General features: G+C 36.8%; 2 protein-coding genes across 2 annotated transcripts; both read left to right on the top strand.

The window, feature by feature from the left end:
* The first annotated feature begins 2,471 nt into the window (after nt 1-2,471).
* LOC135211811 (integumentary mucin C.1-like) lies at nt 2,472-7,390 on the top strand. The gene is made up of 6 exons (XM_064245021.1): nt 2,472-2,544; nt 3,581-4,138; nt 4,555-4,688; nt 5,281-5,390; nt 6,189-6,337; nt 6,972-7,390. The coding sequence occupies exons 1-6, from the start codon at nt 2,472-2,474 to the stop codon at nt 6,992-6,994; spliced, it is 1,047 nt and encodes a 348-aa protein (XP_064101091.1). The 3' UTR covers nt 6,995-7,390.
* A 3,124-nt stretch (nt 7,391-10,514) lies between these two features.
* LOC135212264 (uncharacterized) lies at nt 10,515-18,303 on the top strand. Its single transcript, XM_064245708.1, has 8 exons — nt 10,515-10,746; nt 12,421-12,519; nt 13,280-13,544; nt 13,594-14,073; nt 15,042-15,178; nt 15,925-16,037; nt 17,031-17,173; nt 17,845-18,303. The coding sequence occupies exons 2-8, from the start codon at nt 12,421-12,423 to the stop codon at nt 17,961-17,963; spliced, it is 1,356 nt and encodes a 451-aa protein (XP_064101778.1). The 5' UTR covers nt 10,515-10,746; the 3' UTR covers nt 17,964-18,303.
* The last annotated feature ends 810 nt before the right edge of the window (nt 18,304-19,113 follow it).

The raw sequence follows: 19,113 nt of genomic DNA, 5'->3' as shown, positions 1-19,113 counted from the left end.
TGTTTAAGGCTCTTTATAGAACATGTTTAGGTGATATGTTTTAGAATTTTTATAGAACATGTTTAGGTAATATGTTTTAGACTTTTCATAGTTACTTGTTTAGGTAGTTACTATGAAAGTTCTTAAATATGTTACCTAAACAAAACATATCTAACTAAGAAGTTTTATAGTAGGTACATGTTTAGGTATCATGTTCAAGACTTTTTATAGTACATGTTTAGGTAACATAATTTAGGCTTTTTATGTTAAGAAAAGAGCTTACTCTAATCCAGTTACATGTTTAGGTAACGTGTTTAAGACTTTCTATAGTACAGGTTCAGGTAGCATGTTTAAGACTTTTCATAGTACATGTTTAGGAAACATGTTTAAGAATTTTCATATCGTGGAAAAGCACTTGTTCTAATTCAGATGGATGTTAAAAGAACATGTTTAGACGACATTTTTAAGACTTTATATAGTGTTATTCATTTCTTATTATTCTTTGAGGTAGACTACACCGCTTACGTTCAATGGAAAGCACACATAATCTCAAAGACTTAAGAATCACTAGACCTAACGAGGTTGAGAGCTGCGAATTGAATATGCAGATTATGCCTAAGAATCGCTGATAGGCCACTAAGATGACCTTGTACACCACGAGTGCTCCGTGGAAAGTATGCATACTTACACGGGCTTTAAATACATCATCGCTAGGTCTAAGTAAACAATAAGTCTACATTATCACTATACTCTGTTTTTTTCCATCTGTCCATCCGCCTATGGTGTTTGTGTATGGTAACACTGCGTCCAGGGCTTTAAATAGTTACGCTATGTGTAAGTTTTAGGTAAACAAAAGGATATCTGGGTGTACATTTGCAACTGAAAAGTGTTTTAATAAATTACTGTATGCTAATTACACCGTTAATATTCGAAATAGGATATTATTATTATTGTTGAATGTAAGCTGAATGTAACTATCTGAAGCCCAGGACGCAGTGTTCCCATACGCATACACCACAGCCGGAAGGACAGATGGAAAAAAACAGAGTATAGGTCTAAGTAATCACTAGGACTACATCGTTACTATACTCTGTTTTTTTCCATCTGTCCATCCGCCTGTGGTGTTTGCGCATGGTAACACTGCGTCCCGGGCTTTAAATAATATCCTATTTCGAATATTAACGGTGTAATTCGCATACAGTAAATTATCAAAACACTTTTCAGTTGCAAATGTACACCCGATATCCTTTTATTTACCTAAAACTTACACATAGCGTAACTATTTAAAGCCCGGGACGCAGTATTACCATGCGCGACCACCACTGGCGGATGGACAGATGGAAAAAAACAGAGTATAGGTCTACATCATCACTAAGTCTAAGTAATTGCTAGGCCTACATCATGACTATATAGGTCTAAATAAGGTCTAGGTCTAAACAGGTCTTCATATGGGTAAACAAATCATCATACAGTACACCATAATATCCAAAAGATATACAATTCAACAGTTTATATATTCAAAAGAAAAAAAAGATATACAATAAAACACAAGCACAAATTTCTAGAGAAACCAACGACATGAAACTCATCCAGCGAACTCGGTCGCGTGTCAGCCTAAACGATTTAACGACCCGTCGAAATCATGATGGATTCTCGATCGAGCCGTATCACCCGTCGTGATATTAAAATCTGCCGATAATGATCAGATGTAGTACTACATATACATTCGTTAGCGGCTAATTAATATTCCGTGTGGCTTCAATCGAAGGATATATCATTTCAAATGGTCGGTGTCTGTCTTGGAGGTAAGGTTCGGCGACCATCTTCATTCACTCCGCGCCTTCAGGAACTACCAACCGTTGGCTTTGCATTAGACGGCCTCTTCAGCTTTCCCTGGCCTTTAGGTCGTGGGGTTGGTCTTCGGTGTTCGCTTTGTTCATTTTTGGGTGCTGAAAGATAAATCCATCGACAACGAAGGTAAGAGATGCCATTCTTAGTCAGTCACTCTAATATTTTTTCCGTCTTTTTTCCCCCCGAAATGAGGATGATGGCCAGTAGTCTTTGAATTTCATTGTTTTATTGCCAAATTGTTCTTATCAACTGCATATTTCTGAGGTATATCATTGTACTATAAGATCATTTTTACTACCGTAATGTTGTATACCATTTATCATGATTTAAAAATTTCCAGGATGGTACTATTGATTTTTACCGTTGTATAAAATATCCAATGATGTAAATCGTCTCAGGTTGAATATCTCGAGCACCATTGTCCTTAAATTCGAAAAAAAAATCGCCTTAATACAATGAAACTTTTCTAGATCCGCTAGTTGTCCCAGATTTGATCCCAAGGCAATATCATTATAATTATAAAGGCATAAATTTTTATAAGCCTGTAAGTGCAATGTAAAACAAGAGAGAGAGAGAGAGAGTCAGAAAGATATCTGCAATAACAGATGCGTGTGGTGTGGACGCTTGCTATCGGCGCCGTGATGATCATTCCAGCTACTACCAACGGCATGACTTTCCAGGAAAAGTATGACTTATGGATTCAAGATCTAGTGAGTACTTTATTTTGACTTTCAGATAATATCATGCCATTCTTTTACAGTAGAATCGTATCATATTTGATCCTAATGAAGATTAATTTATTTCGCTATGTTTTGCGAACATTTTCTGTTAAGTGCTTAACATAAAGCTTTCATTTTAAATTTATTTATCGCATGTTCTCATATCATCAATCACCTGTATACGTTCTTCCTTCTTCAGATATATTTCTGATTGATTTCTGAACAATTCGGTATGTTTAATTATTCTCTTATCAAAATATCAAACTTTTAATTCATTTCATTTCCTCTTCTGTCCTTTTCAAACCCATTTTTTAGGAATTCTCTTCGTTAGTATCTTTGTCCATTAAAGGTTGTCTGTATTTATTAGCTATTAATTCGTAAATTAGTCTTTTCACAACAGTTGTTGTGCTAACAAACAAACACACACACACACACAATGTACACAGCTTCTTCTACATTATGGAATATAGTGTTTAAATTCACAAGCAAAGAACCTGATAGTCTTATGGCTACTTAAAATATTCTCTTGTCTCAGTCTCACTTTGACACTATTTCTTCAGTAGCTACTTAGAACATTCTTCAGTTTCAGTCTCAGTTGCTACTTAGAATAGTCCTTAATCTCAGTCTCATTCTGTTGCTACTTTTTCATTGGCTACTTAGAATATTCTTTAGCCTCAGTCTCGCTGTCCCACTTCATTATTGGCTTCCTAGAATGTCCTGTAGTCTCTCAGTCTTAGTGGTTACATGGAATACTCTTTAGTCTCAGTGGCTACTTCGAACTCAGAGTCAGTGGCTACTTAAAATATTCTTTAGTCTGATTCTCAGTGGCTACTTCGAACTCAGAGTCAGTGGCTAATTAGAACATTCTTTAGTCTAACTCTCAGCGGCTACCGAGAACATTCTTAAGTCTAAACGGCTATTTATAATATTCTTTAGTCTAAGCGACTACTTAGAATATTCCTTAGACTAGCTCTTAGTGGCTACCGAGAACATTCTTTAGTCTAAGCGGCTACTTAAAGACTATTCTATAGCCTCAGCCTCACTTTATTACTTATTCGACGGCTACTTATCACCAACGCAGCTACCAGGATACGTTATCGAAACCTCCATCGTAGACGGGAGAAAGTGTCACTGCAAAGTCCCAGAGACTTTTTCGTCTACAATTACAACTACAACCTCACCTCATCCAACTACAACCGGGCCGTCCACAACGACTACAACCGGGCCCTCTACCACGACTACAACCGGGCCCTCTACCACGACTACAACCAGGCCGTCTACCACAACTACGTCAACCTCGACCACAACTACAACAACTCCTCCGAAAACAACTTCTACAACTACAACAACAACACCCACAACAACTTCAACTTCTACAAAATCGACTACAACACCTACAACAACTTCAACTTCTACAACGTCGACTACAACACCTAAAACGACATCTACTTCTACAACCTCATCTACGAAAACGTCTACCTCAACAACTTCATCTTCGACGACGACGACGAAAACAACACCGACCACAACAACAACAACAACAACAACATCTACTACTACAACAACCAAAGCAGCAACTACGTCGAGTGGTACTTTGGCTTCAGTATTGTATTGTCAATATAACTTCCCCTTAAATACTATATTTGTTATTATAACTTAATTCCACAGTTCATTTGTCAATATAACTTTGAATTCAGTATTGTATTTGTCATAACTTTTACTTATATACTGTATTTGTCATTATAACTTTTAATTCCACAGTGCATTTGTCATTATAACTTTAACTTCAGTATTGTATTTGTCATAACTTTTACTTAAGTATCATATTTTCATTGTAACGTTTCAACATTAATATTGTGTTGTCCTTTGATATAACTTTTTTCCTCATTTATTTGACTTATTACAACATTTTTATGGAAGCTTCTTATCTGAACTATATTCCTTGCATGTTTGACTCATAAACGTTTTACTTATAAACATTTCTCCCCCAAAATGCAAAACGCAGAATGTGGCGTTTCTTGCAACAAGACTATGAATTTCGGGAGTACGGGATACACGGAGCCCTACACGGCAACCTGGACTTCGCCGAACTACCCTTCGAATTATCCAGATGGATGTTACTGTGTTTTGACGGTTAATGTAAGTTATCTTTTTTTACTATTTTCTTCTTCTTTTTTACTAGTTTTCTTGATTAAAAATCACCAGAATTTCAGTGAAGGTTGGGGGAGGATTGGCAACATTGATGGTTCTTACACGAATGTCGTCTTACACTTTGAAAAATGGCTCGAAAATATCTTTGCAATCGAGGTATTTGGTTGTATTTTATCATAATGTAATCGTGGATTGCATTCTATCATTTGTCATTCTTATACTTTTATTTATTTTATTTCTATTTACCTCCTTGACAAAAATGAACCGTTTTCTGGTTCTGCCAGTAAACGCCACTGGAACGCTAGACCTATTCGTCATCGTTACACTTGAGAGATTTGGTTAGAAAATAATTGTGTATTGTATTCTGTCAGTTGCCATTTTTCCACTTGTGATTTTCATTATTTAAATTGTCCTCCTTGCTGAAACTCAGCTAACCCTGATTACGCAATGCATAGTTTTGCAAACTCGACACGTGGAAGACTAGACCTAACCTCCCTTAGCTAAGGGACTATTTTTAGACCGTATATTCTCCTTCACTCACAATCGGGAGCTCTTCAATGGAATGTTAGTTATATTTCAGCTCATTGCTGCGGGTATGCTGACTTTCCAAATTGCAGCCGGTGCGAACATCTACTCGGCTTCCAACTGCGGAATCGACAAACTTGTAGTCGAAACGGAGACTGAAACCACGTGAGTGGGAGGCCAGGTTATCTTATTCAAGTCTCGTGTATCTGATGCACTCGTATCATCTTAGCATTGTTTTAACTTCTCTTGTATTTTGAGTTCATCTATATTTAGAGCAATTTTTGTCATCGTCCAGCATGTTGGCGCCAACCCTGAGACCCTAAATTTAGGCAGTAACTGGATATATGTCCGCGCCAGATCTTGGTCCTATTGTTCAGTAACTGGATAGATTTAGATCATAAACTATACTCTGTTTTTTTTCCATCTGTCCACCCGCCTGTGGTGTTTCCGTATGGTAACACTGCGTCCCGGGCTTTAGATAGTTACATTCAGCTTACATTCAACAATTATAATATCCTATTTCGAATTTTAACGGTGTAATTCGCATACAGTAAATTATTAAAACACTTTTCAGTTGCAAATGTACACCCAGATATCCTTTTATTTACCTAAAACTTCCACATAGCGTAACTATCTAAAGCCCGGGACGCAGTGTTACCATACGCAAACACCACAGGCGGGTGGACAGATGGAAAAAAACAGAGTATAGTGTCGCAAATGAGCAAATATTCTTGGTAAAAATCATAAGTACTTCTGTGATCGCACGATAGGTATCTAACATGCTTACCATTGAATGTGACCAAATATATATTAAGATGCCATGGATGTTCTTTTAAACACATAGACACACACTCAGTAGCAGTCCTATCTCACAACATACGGAAACAAACCTTCGAACTCTTGACAGCAACCCACCACCACCGCTTATACTCTAATCACGGCATCATTCCGAACGACCCATAGGCGCTACTGCGACTTGAACCTGGCCGACTTCTCGGACAGCATGATCAAGTATTCCTCCGCTTCCGCCACCCAGACCACCACCTTCACCTTCATCTCGAGTGCAGCTGACGGCAACAATACGGCGGTAGGATTCCAGCTGGAGATCCTAGGTGAGGTCCCTTTTTAATCCTCCTCTTTCTACCCCTTGGGGACTTCTGTCTCCTCAGTCCCAGAGGTCCTTCATGTCTCGCAACGCTGGACTGTGGAACGGGAACATTGGCCCTACTGAGGTTGTGGTTGGCGGGTGATAAATTCACAGGAAAATAAGTCACTTTTTTAGCTCAGAAAAAAGTCATGGGAAAAAGGCATTTATGTTGGCCGGTAATGAAGTCACAGGGGAAAAATTCGCATTATATCTTGGGGGGTCATTACCTTTATGATATTTACAGTCTTTTGTTTATATTTATACAGAAATCCCCAACCGGGTTTGACTAAACACGCCGTAGAAGTGGATATACATATCTGGTTAAAACCGTTGGGGTTCACTATCTAGGAAGGATTATTGTGACTTTTTCTTTCCTGCGACATTTTGTCCTGCTTTTGTAATCTATTTGTTTATTTAATTGTTTTTTTTGCGGTGACTGAAATGTCTTCTTTTTGTATTTCCTGTTACTTTCTCAATTCTTTCAAATGAACGCCATATTCGTTGGACGCTTGACTGGTGAATAATAATAATAATAATAATAATAATAATAATAATAATAATAATAATAATGTAACTACAAATTTCTTTTCTGCTTCCAGTTGATTTATGGCCAATGTACTAAATAAACTAGTAAGAAATGGAAGAAAACAACGGACCATCTTTCGTCAGTGACCGAAATCCAACGAAATGTACCTTCTACACTTCTGCACACACACACGCGCGCGCACACACACACACACACACATAAAAAGAAGCTGTCTTCCTCGTCAAGAGCAACAGACGCGTAAGCCAGTCGACACCAGAGAGCGAGCGATGACGTCATCGGGAACCCTCGTCTGCAGATCAACCACTGAGCGGTGCCCGTTACTTTGAACTCGAATTTCACTTAGGATTTTCAACTGGGTTTAATGCATCTATCACATCTGTATTGTATTGTTTTTATAAAATAGAACAATTAATAACTATTAAAAGAGGCATTCAATGCAAATAATAAAAGAATTCGGTGTTCTTATGCCAAAATTGGAAATAAAACGTAGACAAAAAAGGGTAGGTCTAATTTTACCTGTCTAGTCTTTACAAATTTTCATGTCAGTGGTTACTACGAATGTTAATTCTCAAATTAGATAACATTCATCACTTCAATGGATGGAATATAAAATTTAGTTCAAACGTTTTGGACCTGTCAGGTCAGTCAAAGCTGAAAGAGAAATTGAGAGTAAAATGCATTATCGATTAGTATCACCATGTATAACTGTGAGAGGTTTTCTTTGTGACCCTAATACAGGATTTAAAGAAACTCATTAGACCATTGAATGAAAAGTCGAAATTTGGAAAAAGAAAATATATAAGTTGAGCAGGATTTACAATACTTACATCAAATAGTCGATACAGTAAGATATTACGATCACTTAACTATATTTCTGCAGTAAAATTTATCGCTACATAAATCACTGAATAAACATTAAACGCCTTTTCGCTGACAATAAAATGGTGCTTAGGGAGACGAATCAGCTTCCTAAGGATGGCGTGGGTTCCTTGGCCGAATTCACATTAAAAAAAAAAAAAAAAGTCACGGAAAAAAACTTACATAAAAAAGTTACAGAAAAAAGTCACAGGTAAAAATGTCACAGGAAAAAAGTCACAGAAAAATTTACAGAAAAAAAAAGTTACAAGAAAAAGTCACAGGAAAAAGTTACACGAAAAAGTAAAAAAGTCTCAGAAAAAAAGTTACAAGAAAAGTTACAGAAAAAAAGTTACAAGAAAAAGTAAAAAAAAAGTCACAGGAAAAAGTTACAAGAAAAAGTAAAAAAGTCTCAGAAAAAAAGTTACAAGAAAAAGTAAAAAAAGTCACAGGAAAAGTTTCAAGAAAAAGTAAAAAAGTCTCAGAAAAAAAGTTACAAGAAAAAGTTACAAGAAAAGTTACAGAAAAAAAAAAAAAAAAAAAAAAAAAAAGTATTCACAGAAAAAAGTTACAAGAAAAAGTAAGAAGGTCACAGGAAAAGTTACGAGAAAACGTAAAAAAGTCACAGAAATAAGTTACAGAAAAAAAGTTACAAGAAAAAGTAAAAAAGTCACAGGAAGAAAATTACAACAAAAAGTAAAAAAGTCACAGGAAAAAAGTTACAAGGAAAAGTAAAAAAAAAAAAAAAAAAAAGCTACAAGACAGTCACGGAGGAAAAAAGTAAGAAAAAGTCACAGGAAAAAAGGTCGCATGATAAAAAAAAGTCACAGCAAAAAAAAAAAAAAAGGTCAGAGAAAAGATACAGAAAAAAGTTACAAGAAAAAATTAAAAAAAAAAATCCACACAAAAAAAGTAACATTCAACTTTCCTAGATAGTTACCCCCTCAAGGGTTTTAACCCGACATGTATCCACCTTTGTTGTGGCGTGTTTAGTACCACAAGCCCGTCAGGGATGATCTTAAAAAACATAAACAAAAGATTGTAAATATAAAGATAATGGCCCCCAAGAAATATTAATCCTAGATTACTTTAATTTCTTTAAATCAATGTGAATTTACCCTGTGACTTTTTTTCCTCGCCAAGATTGTGACTGTAGTACTGGCCGCCAGCTGACCCACTGATACAGCTTTAGATATTTTTTGTGATTTTCGCTTACTCGGGGTGTAAGCCTACAAACAACTTTCTTGTTGTTGTTGTTACTCGTTTGGGGTCGGGAGGTGTAGGAGAGGTCTATGGAGAAGCCTCAAAATGTCTGAAAAAGGTCTTTCGCGTTGAGTTAAAGAAACAGGAATTTTGGGATGGGATATTTATGATTTTTTTATTAGAATGAAGATGTAACGAAAAATAATAATAACAATGAGCATGTTAAACAGTATAGAAAAATTATTTTTGATAAAAATATGACCATATTTATTTCGATTTTCGTTGGTGAAACAAGGCTCTATTTGTCCGTAGATTTTAGCATGTTTTAATTTACGCTAAAAGTTAGGAATATGTTTACACCTTATGTACAAGAGGAAAAATCTTGCACATATCCCAAGTCAGCTGGAGGTCGGATCACGCCTTATCTGTATACTAGACCCATTCACCAGTCTTGATCCATGTAAATTATGACAGGGGCAGCTTACAAAATCGTACTTCTGGCACCGCTGTAGGTACCAATTGGCAACACAGGCCCCCACCAGACCGTGGCCGAGTTTCATGGGCCATGGCTAAAACTTTCATTCAGCATTAAACGCTATACAGAAAACTCGATTGCACATCGGTTCATTTTTTTCACTTGTTGACATCAACCTTAGATAAAGAACTAATGTAACAAAATTAATTACATATCCTTTCGGTTAACATATATGAAAATATATTAATTCAGAGGTAGAGCGAATTGGATATTAAAGGACATTTTTAGCTCGATCTATCAATATAATAATAGTATATATAAATATATATATAATATATATAATATAAATATATAATATATATATATATATAGATATTATATATATAATATATATATTATATATATATCTATATATCTCTTATATCTATCTAATGCTGATGTCTGTTTTTATTTTTAAAAATACGGTAAGAAATTTATATATATATATATATATATATATATATATATATATATATATATATTATAATGTATACATATAAATATCTTTGATGTATATAGTATTATTATTATTATCATCATTATAATTATTATTATTATTAAATGAAAAGCATCCTTGGAAGATAAACCTAATTAATAAAAAATGTACAAAAACAAATGACAATCTGAACTTGAAGAAAATGGCCTAAATAAAACTCCGGATTTTTTCGTCTCGATAAAATCGTACCGTGCTAAAACCCTGAGTGACGATTTATCGTAAATTATTATCGTAAGTTATTATCGCAAATTATTCAAATTGGGGTCATCCGTCAACAAGCCCCATTAAGATCGTGACACTCTGACACACCCATTTCAATACCCCCCCACCCCAAGCGCAGAATATTTGCATAGATTAATAAGTTAATCGTTCAATCTTAGAAAACGGGTTTCGTGCGTGTGGCAAATGTTCGTATACCACGGAGAAGACGCTCTTTATTCCACGCTGGAATTCTCGAGATAATCTTGCAGAACGCAGATCTAAAAGCATAATTCGTCGATTATCACGACGCCCAGACATTACTTTGAGATAATTTATTAGGCTTAATGGGTTCCCGGGACATCTTTCCATAAGCCAAGGTCCGCGGAGCACACTCTTTTTCTCTCTCGCGGGTGGAGAGGCACGGAGAAGGACAGTCCATCGAAGGCAGTCAGGACGGTTACTGCAGTGCGTGGCAGCAGCGAGGGGTCTTAGACGGGCCTGTCAACGACGCTTCTTCTTCTTCTTCTTCTTCTCGTTGCTCGTCGCGGATTTAACGCAGTAAGAAACTACTTTATTTTTTAAATCTAACGGTGAGGAATGAAAAAACTGTCTTCGAATATTCGTCTTTGATGCGTTTGTGTCTCCAAGGATGCCTCCATTAACCCCGAAGGAGAAAAAAAAAAAGAATAAACATGGGTAATCGTGCTTTCTAGATTTTAATTTTCATGTCAGTAGTTCACATGCGCGGATCGAGCGAGACCTGAATTAATTCTGATTAAGTGACATCAACGGAGTGGAGTAATAAGTTTCAATTTATAATTAGTTTGATTACTTTTCTTTTTACCTCTTGAATATAAAAAGCAGTCGAGCATGACAGTTCTAAATGTGTATTAAATTTTTATGAGAAGGTTCTTGATACGTTTTTATTTCTTTAAGAGGAACCAATTACCTTTGCTCTTTTTCAAAGAAAGGACAGTATCTTTTTTTAGAAACATTAGCCGTTACGTTAATCATCCATAATTTTATAACTTTTTTATATATTAGGATACTGAAAATATCCAGAAAATAGTCACACTACTGTATCATAAGAAATCATTTAAAGGTCTTGCACTATTTACATATTCTATGAGAGAATATCCGATATTGCATTACTCCTTGCGCTATGAATAGGACGCAAAGGTAATATTGGTCGACTATCAAGCAGCCTCTAGATTTGGTTTCTTAACTCGAAATATATTCGTTTCATTTTATTTTTTTTATTAAATGTAATTAAAATTATTATCCCAATATTAACGTCTTCCTTAAGTTGAATTTAATTATCTGCAGGGCTAAGCTTAGTCGCCATGTATATTGAATATTTGTAATTTTCATTCACTTATGGATATATATATGATATATATATATATATATATATAATATATATATGTATATATCTAATACTATCTATATATATCGTGTATATATATATACAGGCAGTCCCCGGCTTACGTCGTGGGTTCCGTCCTTGAGACGCATCACAAGCCAAAAATCGTCCTAAGCCGGAAAATTGTCAAAAATCCTAAGAAACCCTTACTTTGAATGCTTTGGGTGTATTAAAAACTATGTAAACTGCATTTTTATTGCATTTTTCATCCAAAAAACATCAAATATTGGAGTCATATTTTTTCCGTTAGATTGGCGTTGTAGGCGTCATAACCCTGGAACAGGGGTCGTAAACCTGGATTAATATAATTGAAAAGCATAGTAACCTCGGAATGTCATAAGCCAAACCTGCGTACGCCGGGGACTGCCTGTATATATATATATATATATATATATATATATATATATATATATATATATATATATATATATATATATTATTTTATATACCAGGATTTGACACTAGTGAAACAAAAATTCAATGCTAAAATCACCGCCGATGCAGATAACTCCAAAAACTGAAAAGACGCATATTCGAAAAAGGGACTATGTAAATCCGTAGCTTTTGTTTTTAAAATACTTCCTTTAGAAGTCAGTTCAGATGTAAATTTACTACTGGGTGCAGATAAAGAATAATTTATTCAGCCCATTTCTTCTTTAAATTTCAGTTGAAGTCTCTGACGCTTTCTGAAATGCTGGATCGATAAATGTTTTTCTTTAAAATCCAGTCAGGATCCAGATTGACTTCTTGGTGTGGAAAACGTGCGTGATTTATCAACCATTCTTTCTTTTTTTTTTCTCAAATTTCAGATGAAGTCGTTGACACTTTTAGCGCTTGTGGTCTATCTTGCGCGCGGTAGCTGTGGAATGACCTTCCAGGAAAAATATGACATTTGGAGTCAAGATCTGGTGAGTATTTTTTTTTCTTTTCTGAGATATTTCTCAATGCTGTAGTGGAGATGTCCATGAGTAGCACCTCATTATTCCTGATTTCTGTCAGTTATAAAGGTTAGCGAATTTCGTTCCCGTAGGGGTGGGGGGGGGGGGGGGGGTTGAGACTGTCGGTGCATCTCATGTGATGCGTTGTAGGCCTTACTTGAGTCTTTGCGGCGTCCCTACGGCCTCTGGCTGCGACCTCTTTTATCAATTTTAATGATATTCCAGTAAGAAATGCTATTCTATTAACAAATACTATTAATGCTATTCCGGTAAGCAATGCTACTCCAAAGAGCAATGCTATGAATGCTATTCCAGTAAGATATGTTGTTCCAAAGAGCGCTATTAATGCTATTCTGGTTAGAAATGCTATTCCAAATAACAATGCTATTAATGCTATTCCAAAGAACAACGCTTATAATGCTATTCCAGTAAGAAATGCTGTTCCAAAGAGCCACGCTATTAATGCTATTCCAGTAAGAAATGCTATTCCAAAGAGCAATGCGAATAATGCTATTCCAAAGAGCAACGCTAATAATGCTATTCCAGTAAGAAATGCTATTCCACAGAGCAATTCTATTAATGCTATTCCGGTAAGAAATGCTATTCCAAAGAGCAACACTATTAATGCTATTGCAGATAGCACTGCTTTTAATGCTGTTGCATAGCAATGTGTACATAGTATATCATTTTGGCATAAGAACACAGGTCCTAATATGCCATTTCTAATCAGTTACCAGGTTTCGTCATCGAGACGTCTATTGTAGATGGTCAAAAATGTCACTGCAAGGTTCCTGGGCCTTCTTCTACAACTATAACCTCGTCGCCTCATACGACTACAACCTCAATGCCTCCTACAACGACAACCTCAACGCCTCCGTCGACTACAACCTCAACACCTCCTACGACTTCAACCTCAACACCTCCTACGACTACAACCTCAACGCCTCCTACGACTACAACCTCAACACCTCCTACGACTACAACCTCAACAACACTCCTAGCTACGACTAAACCTCAAACCCTCCTAACGACTTTCAACCTCAACACCTCCTACGACTACAACCTCAACACCTCCTACGACTTCAACCTCAACACCTCCTACGACTACAACCTCGACACCTCCTACAACTACAACAACCTCCACAACCACACCTAAACCTACAACTACAACAACGACTACAACCACACCAAAACCTACGACTACAACAACGACAACAACCTCTACAACGACGCCAAAACCTACAACCACATCAACAACTACCTCTACATCTACAACAAAACCTACAACCACATCAACAACTACCTCTACATCTACAACAAAACCTACAACCACATCAACAACTACCTCTACATCTACAACAAAACCTACTACTACAACCACGTCAACAACTACCTCTACTACTACAACAAAACCTACAACAACAACTACAACCACACCAAAGACCACAACTACAACAACGACGCCGAAGACTACAACTACCACTACAACATCCACTACGACGACGAAGAAGCCTACTCCAGTCAGTAAGTTGAATGGGTCGTTTACTCCACGTTTGTCAAAATCAGCTGATTCAATTTCATTCATAAATTTTTACGCTACAGACATTTGAGGCTGATTCATTCATGAAAAATTCTACTCGCTAGTTTCGTAGTGCCTTGGGAAAACCAGCCCCAAAAACCCGGCTTTTAATTGAACCTACCGTTGTATTTACTGATGATATTAACGACTATATATTTGCGTGTGTGTGTGTGTGTGTGCACGCGTTTGTGTTTGTGCGTGTTTGTGTGTGTGCGTTTGTGTCCGTGTGTGTGTGTGTGTGTTTGTGACTGTTACTTGGAGAATCTGAGAATATCGGCATATAATAATTGTCTAGAGAACTACCTTTACAGCAGTAAGTAGAAACTGATGTCAGACCTACGGTATTATTTACTAGTGGTTAGTGTCGTGGCATGCCACTCGGATGTCGCGTGTTCGCGTCTCCTTCAGTGCCATGAAAAATCACTGGCGCTGTGTGGAGTCTGCTGTGGGAGGTTGAAGCCAACATTCTTTGGAGGCCTGAATTTCAAGTCGATGGCCCCTTTAGTGTGCTTGTTCCATACGAATAGGTTTCATCTACTGTATAATAATAATAATAATAATAATAATAATAATAATAATAATAATAATAATAATAATTTTTAAAAAAACTAGTAAACGGTGCAGTTTATACAGGGTATTCAGCGCTCTGCTGATGAAGCCTCTTTGTAGGTATATATGTTTGGGTGTATTGAAGTTTTACACTATAGGAGGCTGGTCCATCCATGACCCAGTCGTGAACATTTGAATAGGACAGTGACCATTAGCTTGATTTTCATCTGGAGACAACCCTTTTAGTGTATCTCTATGGATCTGTACGTGACAAGTAGGTAATGCAATCCATGCCATTCTAATAACTCATATTTTGAGCCACTACTATCTTCTAGAGTCGCCCCCCACTTTTTATCGTTTGCAGACTGTGGGACGAGCTGCAACGTCACTTATAACCTGAACAAGGCAAATTATCCGACATCTCCCGTCAACTTGAAATGGGACTCTCCCAATTACCCGAACAATTATCCGGACGGCTGTGTCTGCCAGATCACCGTGAATGTAAGTGTCTAAAGTGTTGGTAAGGAAGTGTTAAGTAGAAGCGGGAGTTTGTAAGTGTCCAAAGAATTGGTAAGGAAGTGTGAGATAAGGGTAAATTTTGTATCCAAGTGTTGGTAAGGAATTATTAATTAGAGAGGGAGTTTTGTAAGCGTTCAAAGTGTTGGTAAGGAAGTGTTAAGCAGAGGGAAATATTTTGTAAACGTTCAAAGTGTTGGTAAGGAAGTATTATTAATTAGAGGGGGAATTTTGTATCTAAGTGATGGTAAAGAAGTGTTAAGTAGAGAGGGAATTTTTTGTAAGTGCTCAAAGTGTTGTTAGGGAAATGTTAAGTAGAATGGGAATTTTGTAAGTATTTAAGTGATGGTAAGGAAACGTTGAGTAGAAGGAAATTTTTTTGTAAGTGTTCAAAGTGTTGGTAAGGAAGTGTTAAGTAGAGAGGGAATATTGCAAGTGTTCTAAGTGTTGGTGATGAAGTGTCAAGTAGAGGGGAAACTTCTTCAAGTGCAGGTACTGGGCAAACTTTTTTTATTTATTTATTTATTTATTTATTTTTGCTATTTAATCGTAGCTTTCTTTTCCTGCTACGCTCTGTTCTTCCCTTCAATTTAAATAATAAAAGTACGGTAAGTAATCTCACATATAAAAAAGCAAGTCCCGAGAATCATCAAAGTCTTCCCTACCGCTGACAAAAGCCTACCAAGAAGTGACAATTCCATTCTTCTTCTTCTTCTTCTACCTCTTCCCAGCTGCAAGCGTTTGGATTTGTGGAGATCTCATTCGCGACGGGCTCCACCATCTACAGCAACTCGAACTGCCAATACGACAGGCTGGTCATGAGTGGAGACCTTTTGCAACCTGGGTAAGTTCCTCTTTTTTTTATTTTCACGTTATCTGTTATTTCCTTGTGTTTATTTCCGGCGTCATGAAGGCTTATAATCTAGTTCTCACAGGAGACCAGTCTAACTTTCATTCAGACTGTAAATGTATTCACTGGCATACAGGCTGAGTGAATAATTCGCCAGTTATTATTCTGAAGTGTAATATGCAGCCCAAAACTGAAATGTTCATATTCAAAATAAAGTCGTTATACAGGATTCTGATTGCAATATCGCTCAGATATTTACTTTGCATGCTTTTTCAACGTATTAGTAGTATTGGTATTCATAGTGCAAAAAAAAAAAAAGATGAATTCCACTTTTTCTGCCCTCGTTAATTTTCCAATTTAATTTAAAGATGTTTTTACTACATTTTCACATGATTGATGTCAATGATGCGTTTTTGGAATCTAGTGAAGGGTTGCAACTCGGCCGAGAGAATAGTAATAGTAGTATTAATATCAGAAAGTGGCTATTGAAATGGCTCTCTAAGAATCTGCAGAAGTTATAGTAGTAGTAGTAGCATCAGGTATAGACCTTTGAAACGGCTCCGAAAGAATCTGCTGATGTAGTAGTAGTAGTAGTATTAGTAGCTGAATTGGACTTTGAAACGGCTCCCTAAGAATCTGGAATTAGTAGTAGTAGATGGCATTGACCTTTGAAAGGGCTAACTAAGAAGTTGCAGAAGTAGTAATGGTAGCTGGTATTAGCCTTTGAAACGGCTCCCTAAGAATCTTCGGAAGAAGTAGTAGAAGTAGCCTGCACTGGCCTATGTAACGGCTCCCTAAGCACGATGGGATGGTGTTGATCTGCGCCGCCACTGACCAGTATCCCAGCTTAGAGATGCGTTGCTTCTATCCCTGCGAAATATCACATAAATCTGAAGACGCATTTCCCCCAGTCTTCTTCGGGTTAGAACCCCGAGGGTGGTAAGACAGAATAAAACTAATCCTCTTCCTATCTTATTTCCACGACAGAAACGTCTGTGATACCACCATGGACTCTTACAGCGACTTCATCATGAACGCTGATGGAGTCCCGCAGTCGTTCACCGGAACTTTCTACTCCGTGACCGGAGACGGGAACACAGTGGCGAAAGGTTTCAGGATGAATATATACGGTAAGAACTAGCCGCAGTGTCGCATTCTCTCTCTCTCTCTCAGGATGAAAATATGCGGTAAGAACTAGACGCAGTGGCGCATTCTCTCTCTCTCTCTTTCTCTCTCTCAGGATGAAAATATACGGTAAGAACTAGACGCAGTGGCGCTTTCTCTCTCTCTTTCTCTCTCTCTCAGGATGAAAATATACGGTAAGAACTAGACGCAGTGGCGCTTTCTCTCTCTCTCTCTCTTTCTCTCTCTCTCAGGATGAAAATATACGGTAAGAACTAGACGCAGTGGCGCGTTCTCTCTCTCTCTCTCTCTCTCTCTCTCTCATGATGAAAATATACGGTAAGAACTAGACGCACTGGTGCGTTCTATCTCTCTCTCTGAAGAGAACGGTTCCGGAATAGGCATTCTGTGACATGCAAAATAGCTAAAATTTTATGCAATTCAGTGTATATTGGGACACCTCTCTCTCTCTCTCTCATATCTATACACCATCAGCCTATGGAGTTACCTGATTGCTTCTTTTTTTCCCATTCTATGTCATTTTCCTTCTTTTAAGAGGTTATACCCAAGACTTTATGTCCTACCCTTTTTGTATTACAATTTTGGTAACTAAGCTTATATCTGCTCAGGCAGCAAAGTCTATAAACCTTCTATATGTTTCTGATTTTTGCCTTTCTAGTCGAGCTCTGGATGTGGAGAGACGGCCAGGAAAACCTCCCAGGTCAGGTTCAGTTGGACAGAAGTCAGTCGAACGCGATCCCAGCCAATGTAACGCAACCGAAGCTGAGCGAGAATTAAGGAGTGATAGAACGAGCAGGGGAGCCGTTTCAGAGGCAAATCTCAACTACCACTACTACTACTACGTAACTTGTGTAGATGAATGTACTCCGAGCCTACTTGCTTCTTGGGGAAAAACTAGATATTTTCACGTTTTTGTTCAGTAAACTTGTAATGATAATTTATCTCACACGGGGTAAATGGACCAGCTATTATTTTAAATAGGTGTGATTAATTAAATGCACATTCTACAGGTTTGGTGGTCTTATGGCTTGCAATAATGGGTGTATATTCTACTTCTGTACATCTGCAATATTGGAACCCTGATGTATATCCAGAATAAAGTTATATACTTCTACGATCTGTGGCTTTCATTGTCTCTATACGTAGCTTTTATAGAACTCCTGTAGTTGAGATCTATATGTAAAAACATCTCAACATATCTATGTGAACTATAGCAGCAAAAGGCTATTCTTGTGTGTACATAGTAACAGAAGAAAGGAAAATTAATATTAGACCCCAGCCTTGTTCTAACCGAAGGAAGGCTGCAAAGAATCTTAAGTAATGCCTACAGTACATCGCGTTAGGTGCACTGACGGCACTACCCCTCTAAGGGTATAGCTCAAAAGAACAAAATATTTGATTATTTATGACCGATGGATTATCGTATTTGCTGTTGAATAACAATAAGTGTATTACCCTTCGTTATCTTCGTGGATTTCGTATGTTACAACAAATATTACTTAATTAGATAGGTAATTATGGATTATAATTTTCATTTGCTGTAAGTTGAATGAAATGGTAAATATTGATTAAAGTCATGCAATAGATAAAATTGAAAAGTCTTGCCAAAGTACAGAATTCAATCAAATCTCACAGCTATTTAAGTGCTTTGATATGAATAACCTCAAATAATCCACTCTTATCAAAGTGAAAAATATTCCTAGTTGATATTTTTGCCAATCGTCGAAAATCTTTGCATCGAAAAATGTATTTATTCGAACAAATAAGTATATTTCAACATGTTAATAGCTATATACGCCAATTCGTAAGGTCATTACGATTATTTAGTAGCTTAAGGAGGTCACTGATATACATTCGTAATTTCTCAAAAGTTCTGTTCATAGAGAACTTTGCATATATATATATATATATATATATATATATATAT

Source organism: Macrobrachium nipponense, chromosome 40, assembly GCF_015104395.2.
Source record: "Macrobrachium nipponense isolate FS-2020 chromosome 40, ASM1510439v2, whole genome shotgun sequence".
In the NCBI taxonomy this organism is placed as follows: domain Eukaryota; kingdom Metazoa; phylum Arthropoda; class Malacostraca; order Decapoda; family Palaemonidae; genus Macrobrachium; species Macrobrachium nipponense.
Note: the sequence above shows the minus strand (reverse complement) of the source record. Positions and strands in the feature narration are given on the sequence as shown.

Coding starts and splice junctions, on each gene's coding strand:
- LOC135211811 (XM_064245021.1), top strand. CDS start 2,472: ATGATCATTCCAGCTACTACCAACGGCATGACTTTCCAGGAAAAGTAT. Junction 5,391..6,188: donor GAAACGGAGACTGAAACCAC/GTGAGTGGGAGG, acceptor AACGACCCATAG/GCGCTACTGCGACTTGAACC. Junction 6,338..6,971: donor ATTCCAGCTGGAGATCCTAG/GTGAGGTCCCTT, acceptor TTCTGCTTCCAG/TTGATTTATGGCCAATGTAC.
- LOC135212264 (XM_064245708.1), top strand. CDS start 12,421: ATGAAGTCGTTGACACTTTTAGCGCTTGTGGTCTATCTTGCGCGCGGT. Junction 13,545..13,593: donor GACTACAACCTCAACAACAC/TCCTAGCTACGA, acceptor TTTCAACCTCAA/CACCTCCTACGACTACAACC. Junction 16,038..17,030: donor GGAGACCTTTTGCAACCTGG/GTAAGTTCCTCT, acceptor TTTCCACGACAG/AAACGTCTGTGATACCACCA.